General features: G+C 49.9%; 1 protein-coding gene across 2 annotated transcripts in view; it reads left to right on the forward strand.

Moving 5' to 3' along the window:
- Positions 1 to 19,618, forward strand: part of Pax5 (paired box 5) — a 170,041-nt gene extending 150,423 nt beyond the window's left edge. For both annotated transcript variants that reach the window (XM_027403196.2, XM_035439893.1), the window contains 2 exons: positions 13,058 to 13,144; positions 19,442 to 19,618. In XM_027403196.2, the coding sequence (XP_027258997.1) occupies positions 13,058 to 13,144; positions 19,442 to 19,518 (164 nt within the window). In that variant the 3' untranslated portion in view covers positions 19,519 to 19,618. The remainder of the gene's footprint in view (positions 1 to 13,057; positions 13,145 to 19,441) is intronic.
- Positions 19,619 to 20,666: the final 1,048 nt, after the last annotated feature.

Here is a 20,666-nt window from a genome sequence, read left to right on the forward strand (position 1 = left end):
CTTGGGGGCTTCTCTATCTGCTCTGCTTTTTTTCTCCTAGGAAACATTTCCATTCTTCTCTCCTTGGTCACCAAGATATCTCTCCTTCCTCCAAAGCTGCCTCAGGCAAGTCTGTGGGGTAGTCACAAAGGACACACAGGTGAAATATCAGTAGCATTTAAGAAAGACTAGGTCTCAAGATGGCAAGACAGTTCAGAGCATCAAGGCACCTGCTGTCCACCCTGATAAATTGAGTTCAATCCCTGGAACCCACAGGCTAGGAGGAGAAAACCAGCTCCCTAAAGTTGCCCTCCAACTTCAAATGTACATAAACACACACACACAAACGTAATACATACATCAATGTTTTACAATCATATTTAAAAGAAGAAAGCTTTCCAACAGGAAGCCAACTTCAAGGACTTGATCACTGTTTTCCTGAGGAAACTGAGGCCCAGGCCGGGGAAGGGCTTTGATTTAATGTGTCTTTTAGAGTAGCGACAGGACTATTCCAGGTACCTGCATGTCTTCTAGCCAGGGGGTGGTGCAAATTCAGCTGCCCTCATGGTGCCTGTCCCTTACCAAACACTCTGAAGAATGGCGACCCCAAAGTATGACTGGAGGCCTCCTACACAGCAAGTCCTTCTCGGTGGTTAGCCTGACAGGTACAGCCTTCTTAGCCACTGACCACTGAGGAGCCCATTTCGGAAGCCTGGACTCTTGGACCTCAGAGGATGCTGGGAAACTCTAGTATTGACCAGTGTACCTCCAACTCCATTGCACAGAGCCTAGGGGACATCTCCTGAGCAGAAGGTGGCCAGCTCTGCAGCTTGCTAATTCAGGAATCTGTTTCCAAGATCTCTCAGCTGGAGGCTGCCCTGCCCCTCTCTCTCTCCCTAGTTTTCAAACTCACTTGACATATCTGGGACAGCTGCCTCCACTCAGGTTCAAATAAGCTAGACTGATGGGGGTTTTGTTGTTGTTTTATTTCATTTGTTTGTTGTTGTTTTGAGACAATGTTTTACTATGTAGCACTAACGGATCTGGAATTCACGGAATCCACCTGCTTCTGCCTCCTGAGTGCTGGGATTCTAGGCCTCAGACACGGCAGTCTGGGGTGTGTGCCGTGGTCTAAAGTTTCAGAGCTCTGTGGATGACTACACAGCATATGCTGAGCATCCAGGCTTGAGCCCGCCCCCGCCCCATCACTGAACGTTGCTCCTGCCCTGGGGCAGCTCTGCAGGGGGATCTGGATGGCAGAGTCTAAGAATGGAATTATTGACACAATGAGGAAGGGTGAACAGCAAGAATTGGGTGTATCCCACACCCTCCTTTAAGAAGGAAACCCCAAAGGATTGTGCAAGGGTGTAGCACTGTAGAAAAGGAGATTGTGAGTCCATGAGGCCAGCATGGGATGGATGGGAGCCTTGAAGCCCCTTCTTGCCAGGAGGGAAGCCACAGCAGCTGGAGGGCTTTGAAGGTCCTGATCTCTGAGTCCTTTTTAACCATGACTCTGAGGAAGGATATAAGCCTCCCTTCACCCCAACTCTAAGTCCCAGCTTGTGTCTAGTACCTGTCTCAGTACACTGGTCCCCAGCCACCTCAGAGGAAGGTAATTTATGTGTGTACAGCTCTCTCCTGCAGACTGCGGGCTCTCCGTGGGCAGGAACCGTATCTGATTCATCTCCACTTCCCAGTCCTACCCCCTGCATGCTAGGAGCAGGAAAGGTGTGCAAAATTGAGTGTGTTCCTCCAGGTGCGGTGGGCTCTGGGCTTTGGAGTTCCCAGCCCACAGGGAAGCCACGCATTGCAGTAGTAATTGCAGAGGTAAATCTTGTCTGGTCTCCTCGCAAACACTTGGGGAGGCATTACATAAATATGTCAGCAGCAGCATTAAAATTTGATGGCAGGCAGTGCAGGTCGGGACTAGCACTGTGACTTCCCAGCAAGGTATGACACCTTCACCTCCATCTCATTAGTCAGCCTAGGTGCTCAGGAAAAGCCCAGCCTCACCAGTAGAGGGGACTACTGGCTCCCAGACCCAGGGCTGCTCTGATAGACAGGCCAGGTCAAGGCCACAGGAAGGTACATTTGCTTTGGGCTGGCACCTGTAGACCCTGGGGTTTTTCTGGGACATTACAGGGTCTCTGACTTGGAGTGGCCTGGGACAATTTTTTGAGACTGGGAGCTGGTATTAGGGACTGTAGACAAGGTCTTTACAGACAGCCTAAAGGAAATTGTCTATTTTCAAAACATAAACAAATAAACAAACAGAAGGGTTGGAATATCATTAAACAAGCAAAGAATAACTGGCCCAGGGTCCAGGTCCGGGAGTATTCCCCAGGGCCACAAAGCCCAGACACCAGTCTCATCTTGCATCTACCTTGCTATTGTCCACTGTGGGAAACTGAGGCTAAGATGATCTGAAGGGGCAAGCTGGAAGAGACAGGTGATGAGGAGCCCTGGTTCCGAGTTTGAGGCTTTCCTCACAATCAAAAGTCTTAGACACTTGTTGAAACGTGAGAGAAACACCTGAGATGTATTTTAATATTATATTCTGTTAATTCTTGGAGAATTTAAGACTTACACACAAAGTGATCACATGCGTCCCCTCTTCCCTCTTAACTCCTCCCAGATCCACCTTCCACTCCTTTGCAGTTCGTGTCTTCTTCTTTTTGTTTTTAAGAACCCACCAAGTCCAATTCGTATACTCATAGGTGTGGGGCCATCTACGGGAGCAGGGCAGACCCACCTGGGCCACACCCTTAAAGAAAAACAATTCTTCTCCCAGAAGCAGTCAGCAGTCTACCTCCTGTGTAGGGATGGGGGCTCCCATGCCTCTCCCCTTCCTGCTAGAATGCCGCCTGGCTTGGTCTTGTGCGGGTCTTGCGTAGGCAGCCACAGCTGCCGTGAGTTCGCGGTGCAGTGGTCCTGTCATGCCCAGAAGATGCTGTTTTGCTCCAGTCTTCCCTGACCTCTGGCTCTTAGAATCTTTCTGTCCCCTCTCTTGAGATGGTCACTGAGCCTTGGAGGGACGGAATGTGGTGTAGATGTCCCATTTGTGGCTAAATACTCCACAGACACTCCTTTCCTGTGCTTTGAATCAGCTGTAGGTTTCTGTGTTAACCATCTGGAGAATTAAAATCCTCACCGTGTTCATTTTTCAATCAGTCATACAAAGCACTGAGTTTCACATCAAATAGCCCCTTACTTACATTTGCATCACATGTTTTAATTCACAAAGAACTTTCAAGTGTGTCAATATTAGTTGGCCCCGCCAGTGCTGGAATAACAACAGTGTAGCACCTCAGATTCCGTTACATTGACTTTTGCAATGCCATTCACATGAGTGCCAGTGGGCTTTGGACAGGCCTGGTGATGGCCTCCCAATTATTAACAGAGAGGCAGTCACTGTGCTCTTAGACTGTGCAGAAACCTGGACATACCTTTCTGTCATTAATTCTAAACCCACGCTGCAGCTCAGAGCTGCCCCTGTTCCTAAGTTTGCCATCCAGGGTCCATGCCACCCCTGAAAGACCCACAGCCCCTCTCAGGAGCAGCACCCTGGGTGCCAAGTCTTTAACACATGGGCCCTTAGGGGAGGAGACATCCAACATCCTGCTGAACTTGCCTCTTGATTGGGAGGAGATGGGCTCCCTCCATGATTTTTGATGCCTCAGAATGTTGTCTGGCTGGGCAGGTGCACAGGGATGAATTTTGGAAGTAAGTAAATGATGAGGTTCCGATGTCCTCTGAGACCCAGGCAACAGCCGCTTCCTGGCTCTCTTAGTCCAGATTATTTTCGGCTTCCGTGCTGCTCCCGAATCTACTTTGCCCTCTGCTGACATCCATGTGTCTTTGATACCGAAGTTCTCACAGGTCTGGGACCTGGGCTCATTCCACAGAGGGTATTGACCTCTGAGAGAAAGGCCACTGTGAATGGGGAATGAGATGGACTTGTTGAAATAAAGGCCATCACTAGGACGTGGCCCTAAAAGTAAAGATGTATCCCCGAATCCGAGATGACAGATGAGTTTCATCTGAGCTGTGGAACCTGGGGCTTGGGAGAGTAAGCCTGAGCGTGGGGGTTCCCAGGAATATTTTGTAACCACTGTAGCCACACTTAGTGCCCACAGTCAGCATTGGTGACATGGACAGGATATGTGTTGGGGCTATAAGGATCTGTTGGTTGCCAGAGTCAGCCTCGAGGAGCCACAGACTCGGTAGCAGGGAAGACCAAAACAGTTCACAGTGACCCTGAGTCTGGCCATCAGTACAGTGATGGACCTGAGGCTGGGAACTCAGGGGACAGAGGAAGAACTCTCTTACTAGGGAGGGTTGTCCAGAAGGGCTTCCTGAAGGAGATGGCAGTTGAGCTGGGTCTCAAGGAGCTGGGCATAAGACATGAAGCTGAAAGGAAGGCAGAGCTTGGGTTGAAGAAAATGGCACATTCAGATGGAGATGGAACATGGCATGTGGCAAGGGGCAGTGAAAGTGTGGCTGGCAGGCCCATCGTGCGCAGATCCTGAAGGTCCTTGATCAGCCTATATGATCCTCAGGGAAGCCTGTAGATGCATCCTACTGAGGTATGGCGGGCTCCAAATTCATACCCATAAGAATCTGGTACTATCTGGCACCATATTATGGTCTTGCCCGTTGTTTGCTTAAATTGGGGCATAATGGATCAGAATTTTGGAATGAGACTGCAACAAGAAAGCAGATTTACACTGGACCAGAACTATTCAAAATGTTCTGCAGCATAGTTTTCAAATGGTAATACCTACAAGCACGGCAAAGAAAGAGAGGAAATAGGCCTCAGGGAACAAGACAATAGACCTACATTGCTTGGTCTATGGCTAATGCACATTTGCGCCTTTGAAACTTAGAGTTATTCGTCAATCTATGCCAGCGTTAATAGGACTATGCAGCTCAAGGCTCCATTCTTGCATCTGATGGACCATTATGGGGTCCAGTCTGGGTGTGCCATGGCCTAAGGTGGAGGGGCTATGTATAATGCAGCCATGAGTCCCTGAAGAATCTGCAGGTTTTTAAGTGTAGACATAGGAAGCAGAAAACAACAACAACAACAACAACAAACAACAAAATAAAAAAACCTGCCCAGGGCCAGGAAGGTCACATGACTGCCTGTTGCTGGCCAGTAGCAGAATCAGTGCTCACCCAGGTCTCTGCAACTCTCCAGCACTGCTGTGGACCACCAGCAACAGAAGAGTCCATTGTGCATTCTCTCCTCATGCCCACCCTCTCTCTGGGTTTTTCTCTTCCCTCGGCATTTCTGAAGGAAAGCCTGAGCCTGTAGGAGAAGAGGTTTTTCCCAGTGGTGGATCGATGGGCTCCATGCAGGGCTGTCTGGGTTGACAGGCTGACCTTTCCCGAGCTTGGGTTTTTGCCTCCCTGTTGGGAACCCAGGAAGGTCTTGCTGTGGAGAGGGAGGATGAGCATCCCTTGGCCTGTGAAGGGTCAGGCTGGAAGCTGAATTCAGGGAAGACAGGAAAGAGAAACCTCTTGGAGGTCATGTGGCTATGTACCACTTCACAGATGAGAAAACTGAGACTTGGTGAGAAATAAGTTGTCTATTGGTCACTCAGGAAGACTTTGACAGGGCTCTGTCAAATGCACACGTATGCAGACGTTTGTACCTATGTATACGCCGTGCGTATTGCTGTATATCCATACATGTGTATGCATATGTGTATATACCCTGTCTGTGTGTAAGATGTATATTAAATAACATCATAATGCATAGGCTGGCTGTGTCTGTATCATGTCCTCATTTGATCACTGTGGTCAAGGACCGTTCCCAGCGGCAACGGCACAGGTAATTGCTGATCCCTGGCCCACCACCTGTCACATGATTCTACAAGACCACTGGGAGGAGCTAAGGTAACCTCAGCCCCTTTCAGACCTCGCCTCCTTCCTCCTCCTCTGCCTCCTCCTCCTCTACAAAGATTTTCTCTCTAAGCCCAGCTTGACTCCTTCAGAAACAGAAGTTGACTGCGAAGTCACTTTGAAAGACTTTCCATATGTTAATTGCAGCCGGCCAAGGTCTGGAGCGGAGGTGGGAGTCCACCATCTGCAGACAGGTCGGCCCCCAGCGAGCTCGCAAATCCCCATCATCTGGCAGGTGTCATTTTGGGTTAATTAAGAGCTATGCAGAGCCTGTTTGCCTGTCACTTCTGAGAATTTTAGGAAACTTTGACTTTCTCACCATCTCTGGGTTTTGGGCGAAGGGGAAAAATGAAAACACTTATGCTACTGGAGCCCCAGGTTTCCCAGGCAGCTGCATCAGATCATTTTATCAAAGCCCCCTATAAACTTATCGTGAGTTTCACTTTCGTGTTTGATGTATCTGCATTTGGAAGGCTGTGATGTTTGGGGGAATCCCACTTCTTTCTAAATGTTTTGTTTTGCTTGTTTTCTTTTTGTTTTTTGTTGTTGTTTGTTTTTGGCAGTACTGGGATCCGAATCTAGGCATTGCCATGCCAGCAGAGCTCTCTAGCCCTCCACGCTTAGCCCTCTTACTTTCTGTTTTGAGACAGACTCTCACTATGTTGCACAGACTGGCCTTGAATTCTCTCTGTGGTGCAGACCCTGAACTTGCCATCCTCTTGTTTCTCAGCCTCCAGAGTGACTGGGATGACAGGCCTGCACCAGCAGGCTCAACTTGTAGCTACGTTCCTTAAACTTCTAAGAGAAGAACCCTTCCCCAACTTAGTCGGCTTAGTGACTTCACTGGTACTCTGGTGGCCAACAGAAGCCTCCTTCAGTGACTAGAGCCCAGGTTATCACGGTTAACCTGGGAGCATATGATGTTATATCCACACAGCTGGGTACTCAGCCTTCTCCGTAGGGTGATGCTAACATTCTAGAACTTGCCAGACCTGAGCCTGGGTAACATTGCCCATGCATTTGTCAAATGAAAGCATTAGCACACCTGTATTTTTTTTAAAGATTTTATTTATTATGTATACAAGGTTCTGCCTGTATGTATGCCTGTAGGCCGGAAGAGGGCACCAGGTCTCATTACGGATGGTTGTGAGCCACCATGTGGTTGCTGGGAATTGAACTCAGGACCTCTGGAAGAGCAGTCAGTGCTCTTAACCTCTGAGCCATCTCTTCAGCCCCGCACACCTGTATTCATTGGTTTCATTACATGCAAACTTCATACCCATAGGGAAAATTTATTCATTGCATCACTTATGAGCTTTAGTTCATGATATGCACGCTGGAATATTTAAGAGAAAATGTACTGATATTGGTAACTTACTTAAAAATGCAAAAATGATAAGTGACAGGAGCACAGACAAGCCTGGGATAGCTAAGGACAATACAAATTCTATGCACTGCTGTGCTGGGGAAGGGGTCTGGGGTGGGCTCCCCTCTCCCCTGCCTAGTGTTTTCTCTATCAGTCATGAACAGAAGGTTGAAATCAAGCCCCACCCCTTGAAAATTGGGTCTGCAAAGATGGTTTATAACCACTTGATGCCACTTGTCCTTGTCCAAAAGCTTAGGAAGTTGAGATTTCCCTTCCCTCTGACTAGAGAGGAAGAAACTGAACCTCGAGGGAATAAATCCATTTTCCCATGGCCACACAGGCTGCAAGTGGCACAGCCTGGTCTGCAGCCTGGGTCCATGTGGCATCACAGGTCTTCTTTTTAAAAAGATTTTATTTTTGTTTATTTGTTTGTCTGTATATGTATATGCCATCTGTGTATGGGTGCCCTCACAGGCTGGAAGAATCTACAGGAGCTGCAGTTACAGGCAGTTGTAACTGCCTGATGTAGGTACTGGGAACTGAACTCTGGTCCTCTGGAAGAGCAAGCACTCTCTCCAGCCCCTAACGGCTATTTCCATCTTCTTTTCCATGGTAGGTAGCTCCAGGCAAGAGCAGGGTGCAGCATATGCAAGGCATGGCCTGGCCTGCTGCCCTCTGAACCTGTTCATATAGCTAGAATCCTGCCCTGGGTCATACTGGCCACCTCTTCCCTGCCTTTGTTCACACACTGCCTCCAGGGGCCAAACGGCTCCTTTCTGGCTGCCCACCCCCTTAGCACCTCAACTAAAAGCAACATGGAATCAGACCCTTGTTTGCTACCTCATGGAAAACTACAATGCCCTTCACAGTTTTGCAATATTTTCCAGGTTTCTTTTCCACACTGGCCTGTAGCTCTATGATCTTTTACCACACCCCTTCATCATAACTCCATTGGCCACACAAAGATGGCACCTAGGCATCTCTTCTGACTTCCATGTCTGAGAAAACACCAACTCTAGTCTTGGGATGTTGTCTTAGAATATTTTCTGTTGCTATAACAAAATACCTGAGGCTGGGTAATTTATAATGAAGAGAAGTTTATCTTGGCTCACTGCTCTGGAGGTTGGGAAGTGTAAGGGCATAACAGTGGCATCAAGCCAGGACATGATAATGTGGAGGACAGTCGAAGGGTAAGGGCACTGAGATAAGCAGGAAAGTTTAGATTTACTTTCTACAGTCCACTCCCCCGAGAAGGACCTGAGTCCCTCTGAATAAGCTCATCACCTCATAAAGGCCATCCTCAAAATAGTCACATGACATTCACGTTTCTCCATGAATTTTGGAGAGGGCATCTGTGTGCAAATCAGAGCAGTGAGTGGCAAGCTTTATGAATACATTAGAGATGAACAGGGGGTGAGCTTCACTCCCACCAGGACACCTTAGAGCTGGATCTAGAACTCCCAGTGTTCAAGTGTTCACACACACACACACACACTCACTCACACACAAGCAAGCACACACATTCCATATGGGTCAAGTGCATCTTCAAGTCCCTCCAGTCAGGCCCTTCCATTTTCTCATGCACAGTCCCTCAGCTCTCTCTACTTTCACCCCTAAACCCAGATCTTGGCTTCCTTTTGTGTATCTAAGAACTCAGTGAAAGCTGTGGAATCCTATTAGAGCCTGGTTAGATTTGTTAGAGGGGGCTTTTTCCCATTTTCCTTCCAGTAACACTGTGTCACTGCTTCTCTCCGGACCTGTGATGTAGGTGCTCCCCTTAGTCCATTTTCTGTTGCTGCGGTGGGAGTCCTCCCTTGTGCTCCCATGGCACCATGTAGGGCCCAGCTTGCATGCTAATTACAGGCCTGTGTCCACATGGGTTCCCTCCTAGGGATCACTCCCCTGGCCAGGATGGAGAAGACCATGGCACTGGTTTCTTTTGGAGAGTTCTTAGGTGATTCCATGCATCCAACTCTAGGCAGCATCCAAACCTGCCTTGAAGGAAATCCAACATGTGTTAATCCTCTGTGGTTGGAGTTCTACCCATCCTTAATGCTGGCTCAGTAGTCCCTTCAGTGGACCCAGAAGGTGCCCCAGGACTCTAAGCTAAACATACCTTGCTTTGACAAGCTGCTTTGTGAAGTTCCAGCAAAAAAATAAGGTGCCTCTCAGTGTGAGGATGATGACAAGGAGGTTGGAACCCCAGGCCTAAAAGACATAGGGGCCACAGCTGCTGACTGGATCCAGGAAGGGTCTAAGCAGTGATTCTCAACCTCTGGGTCCTGGCCCCTTTGGGGTCTCATATTGGATATATAGCTATAACTATGTATCTATAGATATCTATATCTATCTATCTATATATGTACACATATATATATATATTTATATATATTTATATATATCAGATATTTATGTTATGGTTCATAGCAGTAAAATTGTAGTTATGAATTAGGAACATGATAGTTTTATGGTGGGGGTCACCACAACATGAGCTGTATTAAAGGGTCTGAGCATTAGGAAGAGTGAGAACATTTGGTCTGCTCTGTCCTTTGACAAATGAGGAAACAGAGGCCAAGGGTGGGAAAACAATGTCTTAAAAACAAGCAAGTTGAGGGCCAGCAGAAAGGAGCCTGGCCTTGGGGTTGTGTTCTGGCCCACATGAGAATACTGAGGATATTTCACATCTGAAATGCAGTTTTATGAATATTGTGAGCATCACAGGTGGCCTGGGAGGTTTGGTGAGATTCTGGATGTGGAGGAGGAATTGGTGACTGATGGAGGAGCATATGTTGAGCCTTCTTTGGACCTCTACAAGTATCACATGACCTTTGAAATTGTCCCTACTTTACATTGAAGGAAACTGAGGCACCGAGGAGTTGAGTGACCCATTGAGAGTTCCAGAACTTTGAAGAAGCAGGCTCAGGATTTGAACCCATGAAGCCTGACCCCATATCCTCTCCCTTGTGCCAATTTGGTCAAGGGCTGTGGCATCCCCCTGGTCAGTCTGCTGTTCCACAACCGGCTTTGGCACTGTGTGGATCAGATCTGTGGAGAGCTTCCCTGGTAGTGAGACCCTGGCTTCTCCACTCCTAACACTCTGCTAGTTTACTATATAGGACTTACTATATAGCACTTCAGATAATCAGGCACCACTACAGAGTCCCCAACAGGTGGCTGGACAGCCTCTGCATCAGCCTCACATCCCTGAGATAACCAAGCTCCCCCTACCAAGAATGTACTGGTCTAACAGAGCATGTCACAGGACAAGGACCCAGGCGCCCACCTCACCATGACTCTGAGCACACCAGGGGGGTCCTGGTGGGGTTGTTTACTCCTGGGCACAGGATGCTGAGGTGGACAATGAATCAGAAATTGCTTTACATCTTAGTCCATGACAGATGCCACAGCACGTCCCTGGCTGTGGAAGCTAGTGAAGTAGCTAGAGAAGTAGTGGTGGCCATTGTCCAAGTGAGAGATCCACTCTGTGAGGTGTCTCTGGTTGACTTAGGAGCTTTATTCATTCATTCATTCACTCGCTCACTAACTCACTCACTCTCTCACTTAACAATTAGTCATCCATGCATGCTAGATGGATGCCAAGCCTGGTGATGAAGCTTGGGATCGAGACATAAACAGACAAAACTCTGTCCCCAAGGAGTTTTCAGCCTCATGGAAGAGACAGATAATTAACAAGATGAGCATGGTGAACAAGACAGGTTGGGATGTGATAAGCTCTGTGGAATAAACCATGGCAGGACAGAAGGATGGGCTGGTCAGGGAAAGCATCCCAGGGAGGGCTTCTCCTGCATGGAGCCCAGAAAAGGGGCAGGAGAGGGCCACCAGGACTCTGTCCATGGGGATCCAATGTCTGCTGGAAACAGGGCATTATGTGGGGAGCAGGCAGGACACAGACCTGCAGGACCAGACCTTCTGCCCAAGGTGAGGCCAAGGAGACACTAGAGGATCTTGCAGGGATCTCTGTGCCAGCCAAGAGGCAGGAAAGGGTGCCTCCTGGAAGCCACGTGGGTGGAAGAATGCAGTGCTTCTGACTTAGGCTCACTTCTGTAGGATTTCAAAGTTGCTTATGTGCCTTTGCAGGCCTCCAGGGGTCCATGCTAGCTCCCTCCAGCTGAGTGACTCTGAGACTCGCCACACTGGGGATGGAGCTCAGAGAGGCTTCTTGGGAGAGGTGGCCTGGCAGTAGGAGCTATGGTGCTAATCAGAGATAGAGCAGGCACAGCACCACCAGGATATCCCTCTGATGGGGCAGTATAGACACCAGTCTCGATCCACGCATCTATAGGGCAGTTCATGGTGCCAGAACCTTGGGGACAGTGTGTCCCCCTGCCCCAATCCAGGCTTCCCTATCTCCACATTCCTCCCCCCAACCTGCTTCCCAAAGAGGAGAAGGAGGAAGAGGAGGAGGAGAAAGAGGGAGAAGCGGGGGAGGAGGAGGAACTGTAGGCTGATGGATATGCCCAGGCTGGGCTATGCAGCCCAGCACTGTCACCACTCTCTCCCTCTGTATGCCGGAACCTGACACCCTGACCACTGAGGCATAAAAAACAGAGAATTGGAAGGCTCAGCCTGTCAGGCTGGGAGTGGCCCCAGGAGAGGCCTGAGCAGGAGTGTGTGTGTGTGTGTGTGTGTGTGTGTGTGTGTGTGTGTGTGTGTGTGTACGCTCTGCCTGGGCTTGCCTGTGGGGTGGGAGGAGGACTAGTCTCTTCCAAAGCCTCTTGCCCTTTGACCTTTGTGCGGTCCCTTTAGGGGGATCATGGAGTCATGCTTGGCCACGAGTCGTCTCTCAGGACCATGTAGCTCCTGTCATCTCCAGCAGGAGAGGGCCTTACTTGGGGTTTAAGAAAACCATTCAATGCCCCACTGGTTTTCCATGCCCTTCTCTGAAGCCTCTGCTAGACACACCAGGCTCTCAGACACTCAGTGTGGAGGCCTGAGAACCCAGTCTGCCCTCTGGGGCCCCAGCTATAGGGGGAGGGAGGAGGAAATGGACAGAATTGCTGCTACAAGAGGGTGGGGGCAGGAATTGAAGCTGTGCCCTCACCTAGCTGGCACAGAAGAGACTCCCTTGGGGCTACTGCAAACCCAGGGAACAGCCAGGGGTGGGTGCCCAGCTCTTGAGGTTGCTGGATCTGAGTGAATTGTCCTCTGGGCCCACCCCACCCTCCTTCTACCCGTGTGCCGCTCACACTGCCTGTCTGAGCATGCCCACAACCATGAACAACTCTCTCCTCCCCAGTACCTAGAAGACCTCAGCCCACTCCCTCTTTTGTATTTCATGAGCATTTAGCCTGTCCCTTCATGTCAGCAGAGTGCTGTCTGCGTTCTCCAGACATGCAAGGTGGCCCTGTGTCTCATGTCCCTGTCCAGCTGGCTGCCCTCGGCACAGTCCCTCTGAATTCACAGCACAGAGGGTCCACACTAGAGCCGAGATCATGGGGAATGGAACCAACCCACACCAGGGTCCCTTAAGAGCCTCAGTCAGTGCCAACAGCCCAGCAGGCTAGGATTGAACTTAGGCAGGTGTACGGAGGGAGACGCCACCCTGCACATGATGAGTCTATGCTTCCATTCCCACTGATCCAAAGTGTGTTAGGATGAAATAGACAGCTCACTGCATGAGGGTATAGCCCCGAAGTGCTATAATTGGTTACCCAAAGTACCTGAAGCTCACAGAGGAGCCAAGCACTTTCAATATTCAGTATTTAAGCTGGCTTGAACCCATAGCCTTTTCTGAACCTGATTTAACGTTTGTCTCCTGTTTGTCTCTCTTCCCACCTCCTGCAGGGAGTGAATTTTCTGGAAGCCCCTACAGCCACCCTCAGTACTCCTCCTACAATGATTCATGGAGGTTCCCCAATCCAGGACTGCTTGGTGAGTACTGTCCCATGGGGTCCCTAGCCTTGGATGACCTGTTTGACCTCCTAAATGGGCCAGGGGTCCCTCTTGAGATATGGTCACTGGTGTGAGATTTTGCCCCATGAATTTGGAATATAGGGGCTGTTATGGTGGTCTTAGGGCAGTTAGTGCCACTGCAGCTCAAGGGGGTGGGAAAGTGAAAAAGAAAAGAAGGTAGGAAAAGTGCTTGCCCATGAGTAACTAGTGTTCCTTAAGAACCAGTAAATGTAGTGCAAATCCCCTAAATAAAAGACACTGAAAATACAAACTCAGATTGATTGGTGCTGGCTGCCTGGAAAACTGTCTTGCTAAGGGCTCTGAGGCCCAGTGATTGATTAATGATGTCTGCTATGGGCACAACTGGTGCCAGCTCTATTAGGAACCAGCTGCCTTGTGGCTTGCCAAGGCATGCTGTGTAGGGCTCAGCTGGTGCCTAACCTTTATCCAAGACTCAAATTGGCAGAATCCATGGCTGGAACATTCTGGTCTGTGAATATCATCAGTACATTTGTACATAGACAGACAGACAGACAGACAGACAGACAGACACACACACACACACACACACACACACACACACACACACACACACACACAAAGCAAGACTAACTTTGTCCTCCAAGGTTCAAGCAAAGAGTACTGTTTTGTTAAACTAAAACATGCATGAAACCAGCAGATGAGTATCCACCAAAGTGGAAGTAACTTGAAACAGAAGTCCTGGATGCAGATGTTACCCCTTAGCAGGTAGAACCAGCCAATCAGCTTTCAGGTTACAATACTGATCTCATACCTATAGTCAGCTAAAGATGTTCTACTTGGAGTAGTGAAAGGACAGTGGAGGAGTGGCTGAGACTGCTCTGGCCTATCTGTCCACTTTAGCAAGGCCTCGTTCAGTGAGAGCCTGCTTGTTCCTCAGATCCTGAATTATTGCCAACTCCTAGGCCTGTGAAGTCACAGCCTTGATTCCTTCCCCAGTCTGGTTTGATTAAGACAGACATATGGGGGAGCAGAAAGGGTATGGGATAGGTAGGGTGTTAGTGGGGGGCAGAGGAGGAGGGGAGGGAGAGGGAACTGGGATTGACATGTAAAACAATCTTGTTTCTAATTTAAATTTTAAAAAATGGAAAAAGAAAGACAGACACATGGAATGGTTGCCACATTGCTCACTACCACCGGAACTGGGCATGTGATATGGTCTTGGGACCCTGGACTACTCCAAGGGTTCTGGTATATCATGCACAACTGTGGATGAAATAAGAACACTGGCAATTGATGTAATGGAGAGTTCCAGTCACCTTACAAAAGACTCTGAGGCTCTCATTAGCTTTGGTTTCCCTCCAACTGAGTCCTGGTCCCAGTTCTATAGGGAGACTCACAGGGAGTGTGTCTCAGAGGAGGTCTGGAGCCTGTGGGAATGGCTTTCTAAGGCCACACGACCCAGGCTTCTACACATGACTTCATGGCCTAGGGAGCACAAAAAGGGCAAAAATCCAGTCCACAGGTGGCACAAAGTCCTGCCAAGAGGAGTCACCATTTTGTGCTTTTCACAAGACATCCCAGAGATTAGCAGAGACAGTCACTTCTGGGGATTTAAGGGTTACAGCAGCCTGGAGTGGGGTAGTTGTTGGGGTAGTTGTGGAATATGCACAAATGAGACAAATATGCACAAATTGAACAAGGCTGAGACGTTGGGAACAGATAGAGGACAGTTGCATGTCCAAAGGGGTGGGGTAGGGACCTGAGACTTTTCTGCTCAAGTCTGAGTAAAAGCCAGTCCACAGCCCAGTGACCTCATGGCCGGGGGTGAGGGAGCCTGGAGCAGGTGTAACTGTGCTAGGTGCTGAGGCTTTTCAGGAGGACTAGAGAAAGGGGAAGAAGCAGAATCAAAACTCTGATATCTACAGTTGTGCTATGAGTTCTAATAGGTCTTAATAATAAAACCCGGAGTCAGATATCAGCAGGTGAAAGCTGAAGGAATATCAGCGGGTGAAAGCTGAAAGATCAGAGAAGCAGCCAGCCACTTCGAAATCCTCAGCCTGAAAAGAGACCGAGTTCCTGTCTCCTCCGCCCAGCCATCTCACTTCCTGTCTGTCTGTGCAGATTGCCTGACCTCTATGGTTAGCTAGTGGCTAGCTCCAGCCTCTGATCTTCAGGCAAGCTTTATTTGTTAGAGTATAAACAAGGTATCACCACAGTACTAGGCACTGGGGAAATGCTTCACATAGGTCATCTCATTTTATCCCTTCAAAAACCCTATCCTAATATAGCTAAGATACAGCGGAGAAGTGGTGATCAGAAGGGCAGACTCATTCACCCCAGGTCACACACGGACAGGTATCAGACCAAGTGTCACCTTGACTCCAGAGTCTGTATCCTTAGGCAGTGTGTGATGGGGTTCTCTCAAGCTCCCTAACTAGTTCAGGCTGGATAGCTACAGCTGGAAGGAGACCTTAGGCCTCTGGAGAAACTGAGAGTCCTCAACACTTGAGCCTTGTGTGTGATGAGGACAGCAGGCTGGTTTGGAGAGCCAGGTTAATGACTTATAATTGCAAACCACAGAATCCACTCTGGCTAATTTAAACAGAAACATATCTAGTAAAGGACATCAGAGGCTCCCAGAATCTCCAGGCAGACTCAATAGATGGGTATGGGACAGGAGCCAGGAACACACCCAGTTGCCCTCCAGGGCTGCTCTGCTGTAAGCACACCCTCTGCTGCCAGCTGGCACCCACCAATTATGACACAGTGCCGTTGTCCCTAGGGACTTGACAGCATGGGAAGCCGTTCCCTGCCACTATGCAGACATGGAGGCCTTTGACACCTGTTCCTAGTGAATGGAGTCCTCCAGCCCACTTCCTTAAGTTACTTCCATCCCTATCAATGTCCAATACAAGACAGCCTAATAGACAGCTCTCAGGTAAAATTCCCAAGCCCCAGCCACAAGGGAAACTTGGAGAAGGAGTCAGAGGCAGGCCTGTGCCAGGGAAAAGTGTCAACACAAGAGGGGTATAAATCATGTGGGGCCTACAAACCTGAGACATGGCTCGAGTCCATAACCTGGATCCGTCACCAGCCTGGGCCTCAGTTGGCTCAGGGATAAAATGAGAATGGTTACCATGGTAGCCTCTCACACCACACTGTGCAGGAAGCTCTTGAGCCATGGTGCTCTAAATCCATAGGGATCCTGCTTGCATGTAGATGAAGACACTGGCTCACCTGACTACAACCTTGCAAATAGCTCCAGTCTGCTCCCATGCTCCCATCATGCGGGCCTGCCACAGACGTCAGTGGTTGGACCAAAAACATCCCATGGTTCAACCTAGAAAGACTCAGTCTGGTGATTTCTCTGATTAGGGGTGAAGGAGGCCAGGAATGTGGTGACCTGTCCTGTGTTTCCTCAGGCTCGGGTGAGCTCCTGAAGACACTCATCACAGCTCACTCTTCCCACTCACACACAGCCTTGCACAGGACCTTCAGGTACCCCAGCTGGCCTGGCTGAAGCCTTCTTTATCAACACAGAGTGAGAACTGACAGTTACCCTCAGCACCTCATCCTGTGAGTTCCCCCGTCCTCTGGGATTCCCCAGGCTGGTGAGGAGCAGCAGAGGCCAGCAGAGCTGGCAGGACTGGCAGTAGAAAAGCAGGCCATGGTCAATTAGGATTAGAATAGGGGTGCCTGTGGCCGCTGTGAAGGGATTAGGGAGGGAACCAGCCCTGAGCCAGCCTGGAATGACTGTGTCAAGAGGTAAATTGATGATAATGTGAATTAGAGAGGAAAGATGACAGAAGGAAGGACAAGTTTATTCTAGATGGAAGTCTAATGGGTGCCAAGAAGACAGGGTGCTTTGTGAGGTGATGTTTTCATTGCTGTGGTAAATCAAACCCTCAACCAAAGCTGCCACCCAGGCTGGCTAAGCCCCGAGGAGTGAACAGACTATAGGAGAGCTGGAAACCTCACCACAGGGCTTCTTGAGAGGCATTCCCTCTACTTCCTGCCACTTGTGGACACTTTGTGAGCCAGTCCCTATGATTTTCATATTCTTGTGCAATCTCCAGATCTGCAGGGAATGAGCCCCAGCCTGTTGCTGTGGGGAGGTGACCTTGAAGGCAGCAGGAGAATGTCTTTGGGGATTCTCGGGTGTGGGATGCTTGCCTGGGCCTTCTAGAACAGCAAGGAGAGGTACCACACTATCAGCGCCTGAGATAACACTGTCCTAAGTCAGGGGCAAGAGTGGACCAGCCTATGAGGCTAGAGTCCAGATGCTAAAGTGTCCTCCTACCCTACTGCATGCTAGTCATATGGCTTTGGCAAATGTCCCCACCCCCAAAACAGGGACAATCACAGTCCCTACCTGGTAAGAGTTAATGGGTGTAAGTCCTTACAAGAAAGTGATCGTTCCCACAGCACCGCACACCCTCATTTCAGGGTGCCCTCACATCTGCCCCGCGGTGACCCCATTTGAAAGATGAACACAACTGAGACTCTGGGGAGCAAAGCCACCTGGTCAAGGCCTTTCACTGAGACATGGTTGGGCCCATGAAGAAAACCCCACAGCTCAGCCCCCATTTAGGGTATCTGGGAGAATGGTCAGGGTTGGTTTGGATTTGAGTAAACCTCTTCCTCTGGGAATTCAGCTCAATAGACCAACCCCCATCAAGACCGGCTGATAGGGCCTCAACTTCTGTCTGCTGCAACGAGCCCATCCCTCTGGTGTCAACCTTGAACTGTGTTATGGTGGATGAACCCCTCGCCAAGGACACTCATCCTGGGTTCAAGGCCAGGTGCCAGCACGGAGGGGCTTTGTGACAAGAGTGGGTTTTTAATTTGCTGAACATCTATCTCCTTACTCTGTAAGATTTGAAGCTCTGGCCTCTATGGCTCTGAGATGCCAGCCAGGCCCCCTGGACCCCCAGTTCTCCAGGTCCCTAGGGAAGTGTTTTAGTGTAGACAGGACTTCTACTGGATGGGAGAATGTGTCCAAAAAGCAGGATACAGTCCGGAGGTATGAGAGGAACCCAGAGAGAACTCTGTCCTGCGGTGGCAGGAAGGGCCCTTATCCCATTCTGTACTGCCACCACCTCTCCATGCCCATGCTTAAGCCCAGACCAATCCCACTTTCTGCCAGTGGCTGCCAGAACTTGTCCAAAAGCCCAACTTCCCAGGGCACAGACTCCTTTTTAATTTTTTTCCCAAGACAGGGTCTCAGTATGTAGATTGGCCTTAACTCTTGGCAATCTTCTTGCCTCGGGCCCCCAAGCCCTGGATTATACATGTGAGCCAACATGCCTGGGTCAGATTCCTCTTAACTCTGAGCATCCAGCCACGTTGAAGCAGTGGCTGCTCATTGTTTCTCGTCCCTGCAGCCAATGAGACCAGAAAGGGAGTAAGCAAACTAGTGGATGGTTGAGCCGGACAGCCAAGGGTTTCTCCACACCTGCTTCTTCACACAGGACCATTGTTCCCTCATACTAGAATCCTCACTAAGCAGAGCTGTAAACTCGGGGCAAATGCCAAAAAGGCTAGAGCCCAGCCCTTGCCTGTTTAGGATTCTCTGCCCTGGCATAGGGGAAATGCACAAAGGAGAGAGGTGGTCACACCTTGTGGCTCAACTGTGAAGGAAGGTGAGCTCATGGGAGAGTCTTCCCAGAGGAGGAAGGCAGGGCCCTAGGACTCAAAGAAGGCCTAGACAGAAAAGAGGGTAAGAACAAAGGCTGGGAACTCCAGGCGGAGGCCCTAGTCTGATAAAATGGGGTCACTGGTCCTGCCTGCTACATTTGGATGAGATGGACCATGTGTCAGGCACAAACTTTGCATCTGGTATGGAGTATAACTAGGAATAATGGACAGTATGGCCAGTGAACCCAGAGATGCTGGCCAAGGCTTGTCGGTCAGACAAAAACCTGAATTCTTTTACTCTTGTAGGTAAAGCCTAAAAGACATTTTTACACATGACCAGACACTAAATATTTTAGGCTTTGTGATCCATAGGGATGACTACCCGGTTCTTCTCAGTAACATGGAAGCAGCCAGAAGCCACACAAAAGGAAGGGGAGACCACATGCAGCAGCCAGGATGGAAACCAGAGGCGTCAGTCTGCATACAGCTCTGGGTGGTGCTGATCAGACTGGCAGTTCAGGAAATAGATCAGGACAAAGACCTTAGGGAGAGTGGACAGTGGCCTGAACTGGACGAGAGGACTAAATGAGCAGAGGTGGGGAGACCTGTGGACAGGGGACCCCGGGTTTGACCTCAGTGCCCTCTTGTCTCTTCCAGGCTCCCCATACTATTACAGTGCTGCAGCCCGAGGAGCCGCGCCACCTGCCGCAGCCACCGCCTATGACCGCCACTGACCCTCAGAGCCACGTGGGCACCAATTCTTACAACGCATATCAATCCCCAAGACAGACAGCGAGGCCCAACAATTCCGTCTCCCACCCCCTCTCCCTCACACTTGAAGCATCCTCCCTCCATTTTTCCCCGCCTAGGATCCAGGTAGGGCTGTTGGACTTCTGGGTTCTTACCATTTCAAGAGTCAATTGGCGAGCTTCTCCCAGTGGTGACAGGGTCTCTGCTGTTCTGAAGACCATTGCAGCCACGCCCAGCCTGCCAGTCCTCCTGACTGTCTGCCCATCCATGGGTCTCAGCCACAGCAGGCCTGGAAAGGAGAGCTAGCCTTCGTTGCTTCACAGCACCCGTGTAAATACCTTCTTGCTTCTCTGTGGACCTGAGCGTCTAACAGAGCAGATTACCCAACCCACAGTGCAACACAGGATATCTTCCACCTCTGCACAGAACACCCCCCTCTGCCCTGTCAGGTATCTCCAACATGTCTTTGAAACTGACAGTGCCCACCTTGAGGATGCCTGGCCTCTAGTTCACCCCACTTCTCTGATATCTACAAGGCTCACTGGTGGTCATGGCGCAAGGTTCCCCTGAAGTTCCCCCCAAGAGGAATACACTTTGGGGAGACACCCTGGCCTCTTGCCTCCATTTCCACAGAGCCACTTCAGTGTCAACAGTCCTTTTCTTAGTCAAGGGACTCCAAGAGAACTGTCTGGGACAGCTGCTGTACTAAAGTTAGAGCTCATCCAAGTGCTGATGGCATTGTGACTCTGAATGCTATCTGGATCAAGATCATTGGACCCAGGCCAGGGACCAGTCTGAGGTTCCCTTGATCCTCCTGGCCCCTGGAACCACCAAACTGAGTACGTTTTCTGAGGCATGCCTAGGCTCAAATCATGTTGACATCAGCCATGGGCACTCCACAACTGTCCTTTGGGACCCCAACAACTGGACTCTGGGCAAGCCTGTCCCAGCCATAGAGACACTGGCTAACAGAAAAAGGACTGATGCCTACACTAAGGACCAGCACACCCTGCAGGCATCAGCCAGGACCCCAGCTTCCTCTCAAGCAGTCCTGCCACCCTTGGGGAGCACAGAGTGTGGTGGGCATGGAGGTACTGGGGACAGTGGCAGGTGCCCAACTTACACCCGCAAG

This window comes from Cricetulus griseus, chromosome 2 (genome assembly GCF_003668045.3).
Source record: "Cricetulus griseus strain 17A/GY chromosome 2, alternate assembly CriGri-PICRH-1.0, whole genome shotgun sequence".
Classification (NCBI taxonomy): domain Eukaryota; kingdom Metazoa; phylum Chordata; class Mammalia; order Rodentia; family Cricetidae; genus Cricetulus; species Cricetulus griseus.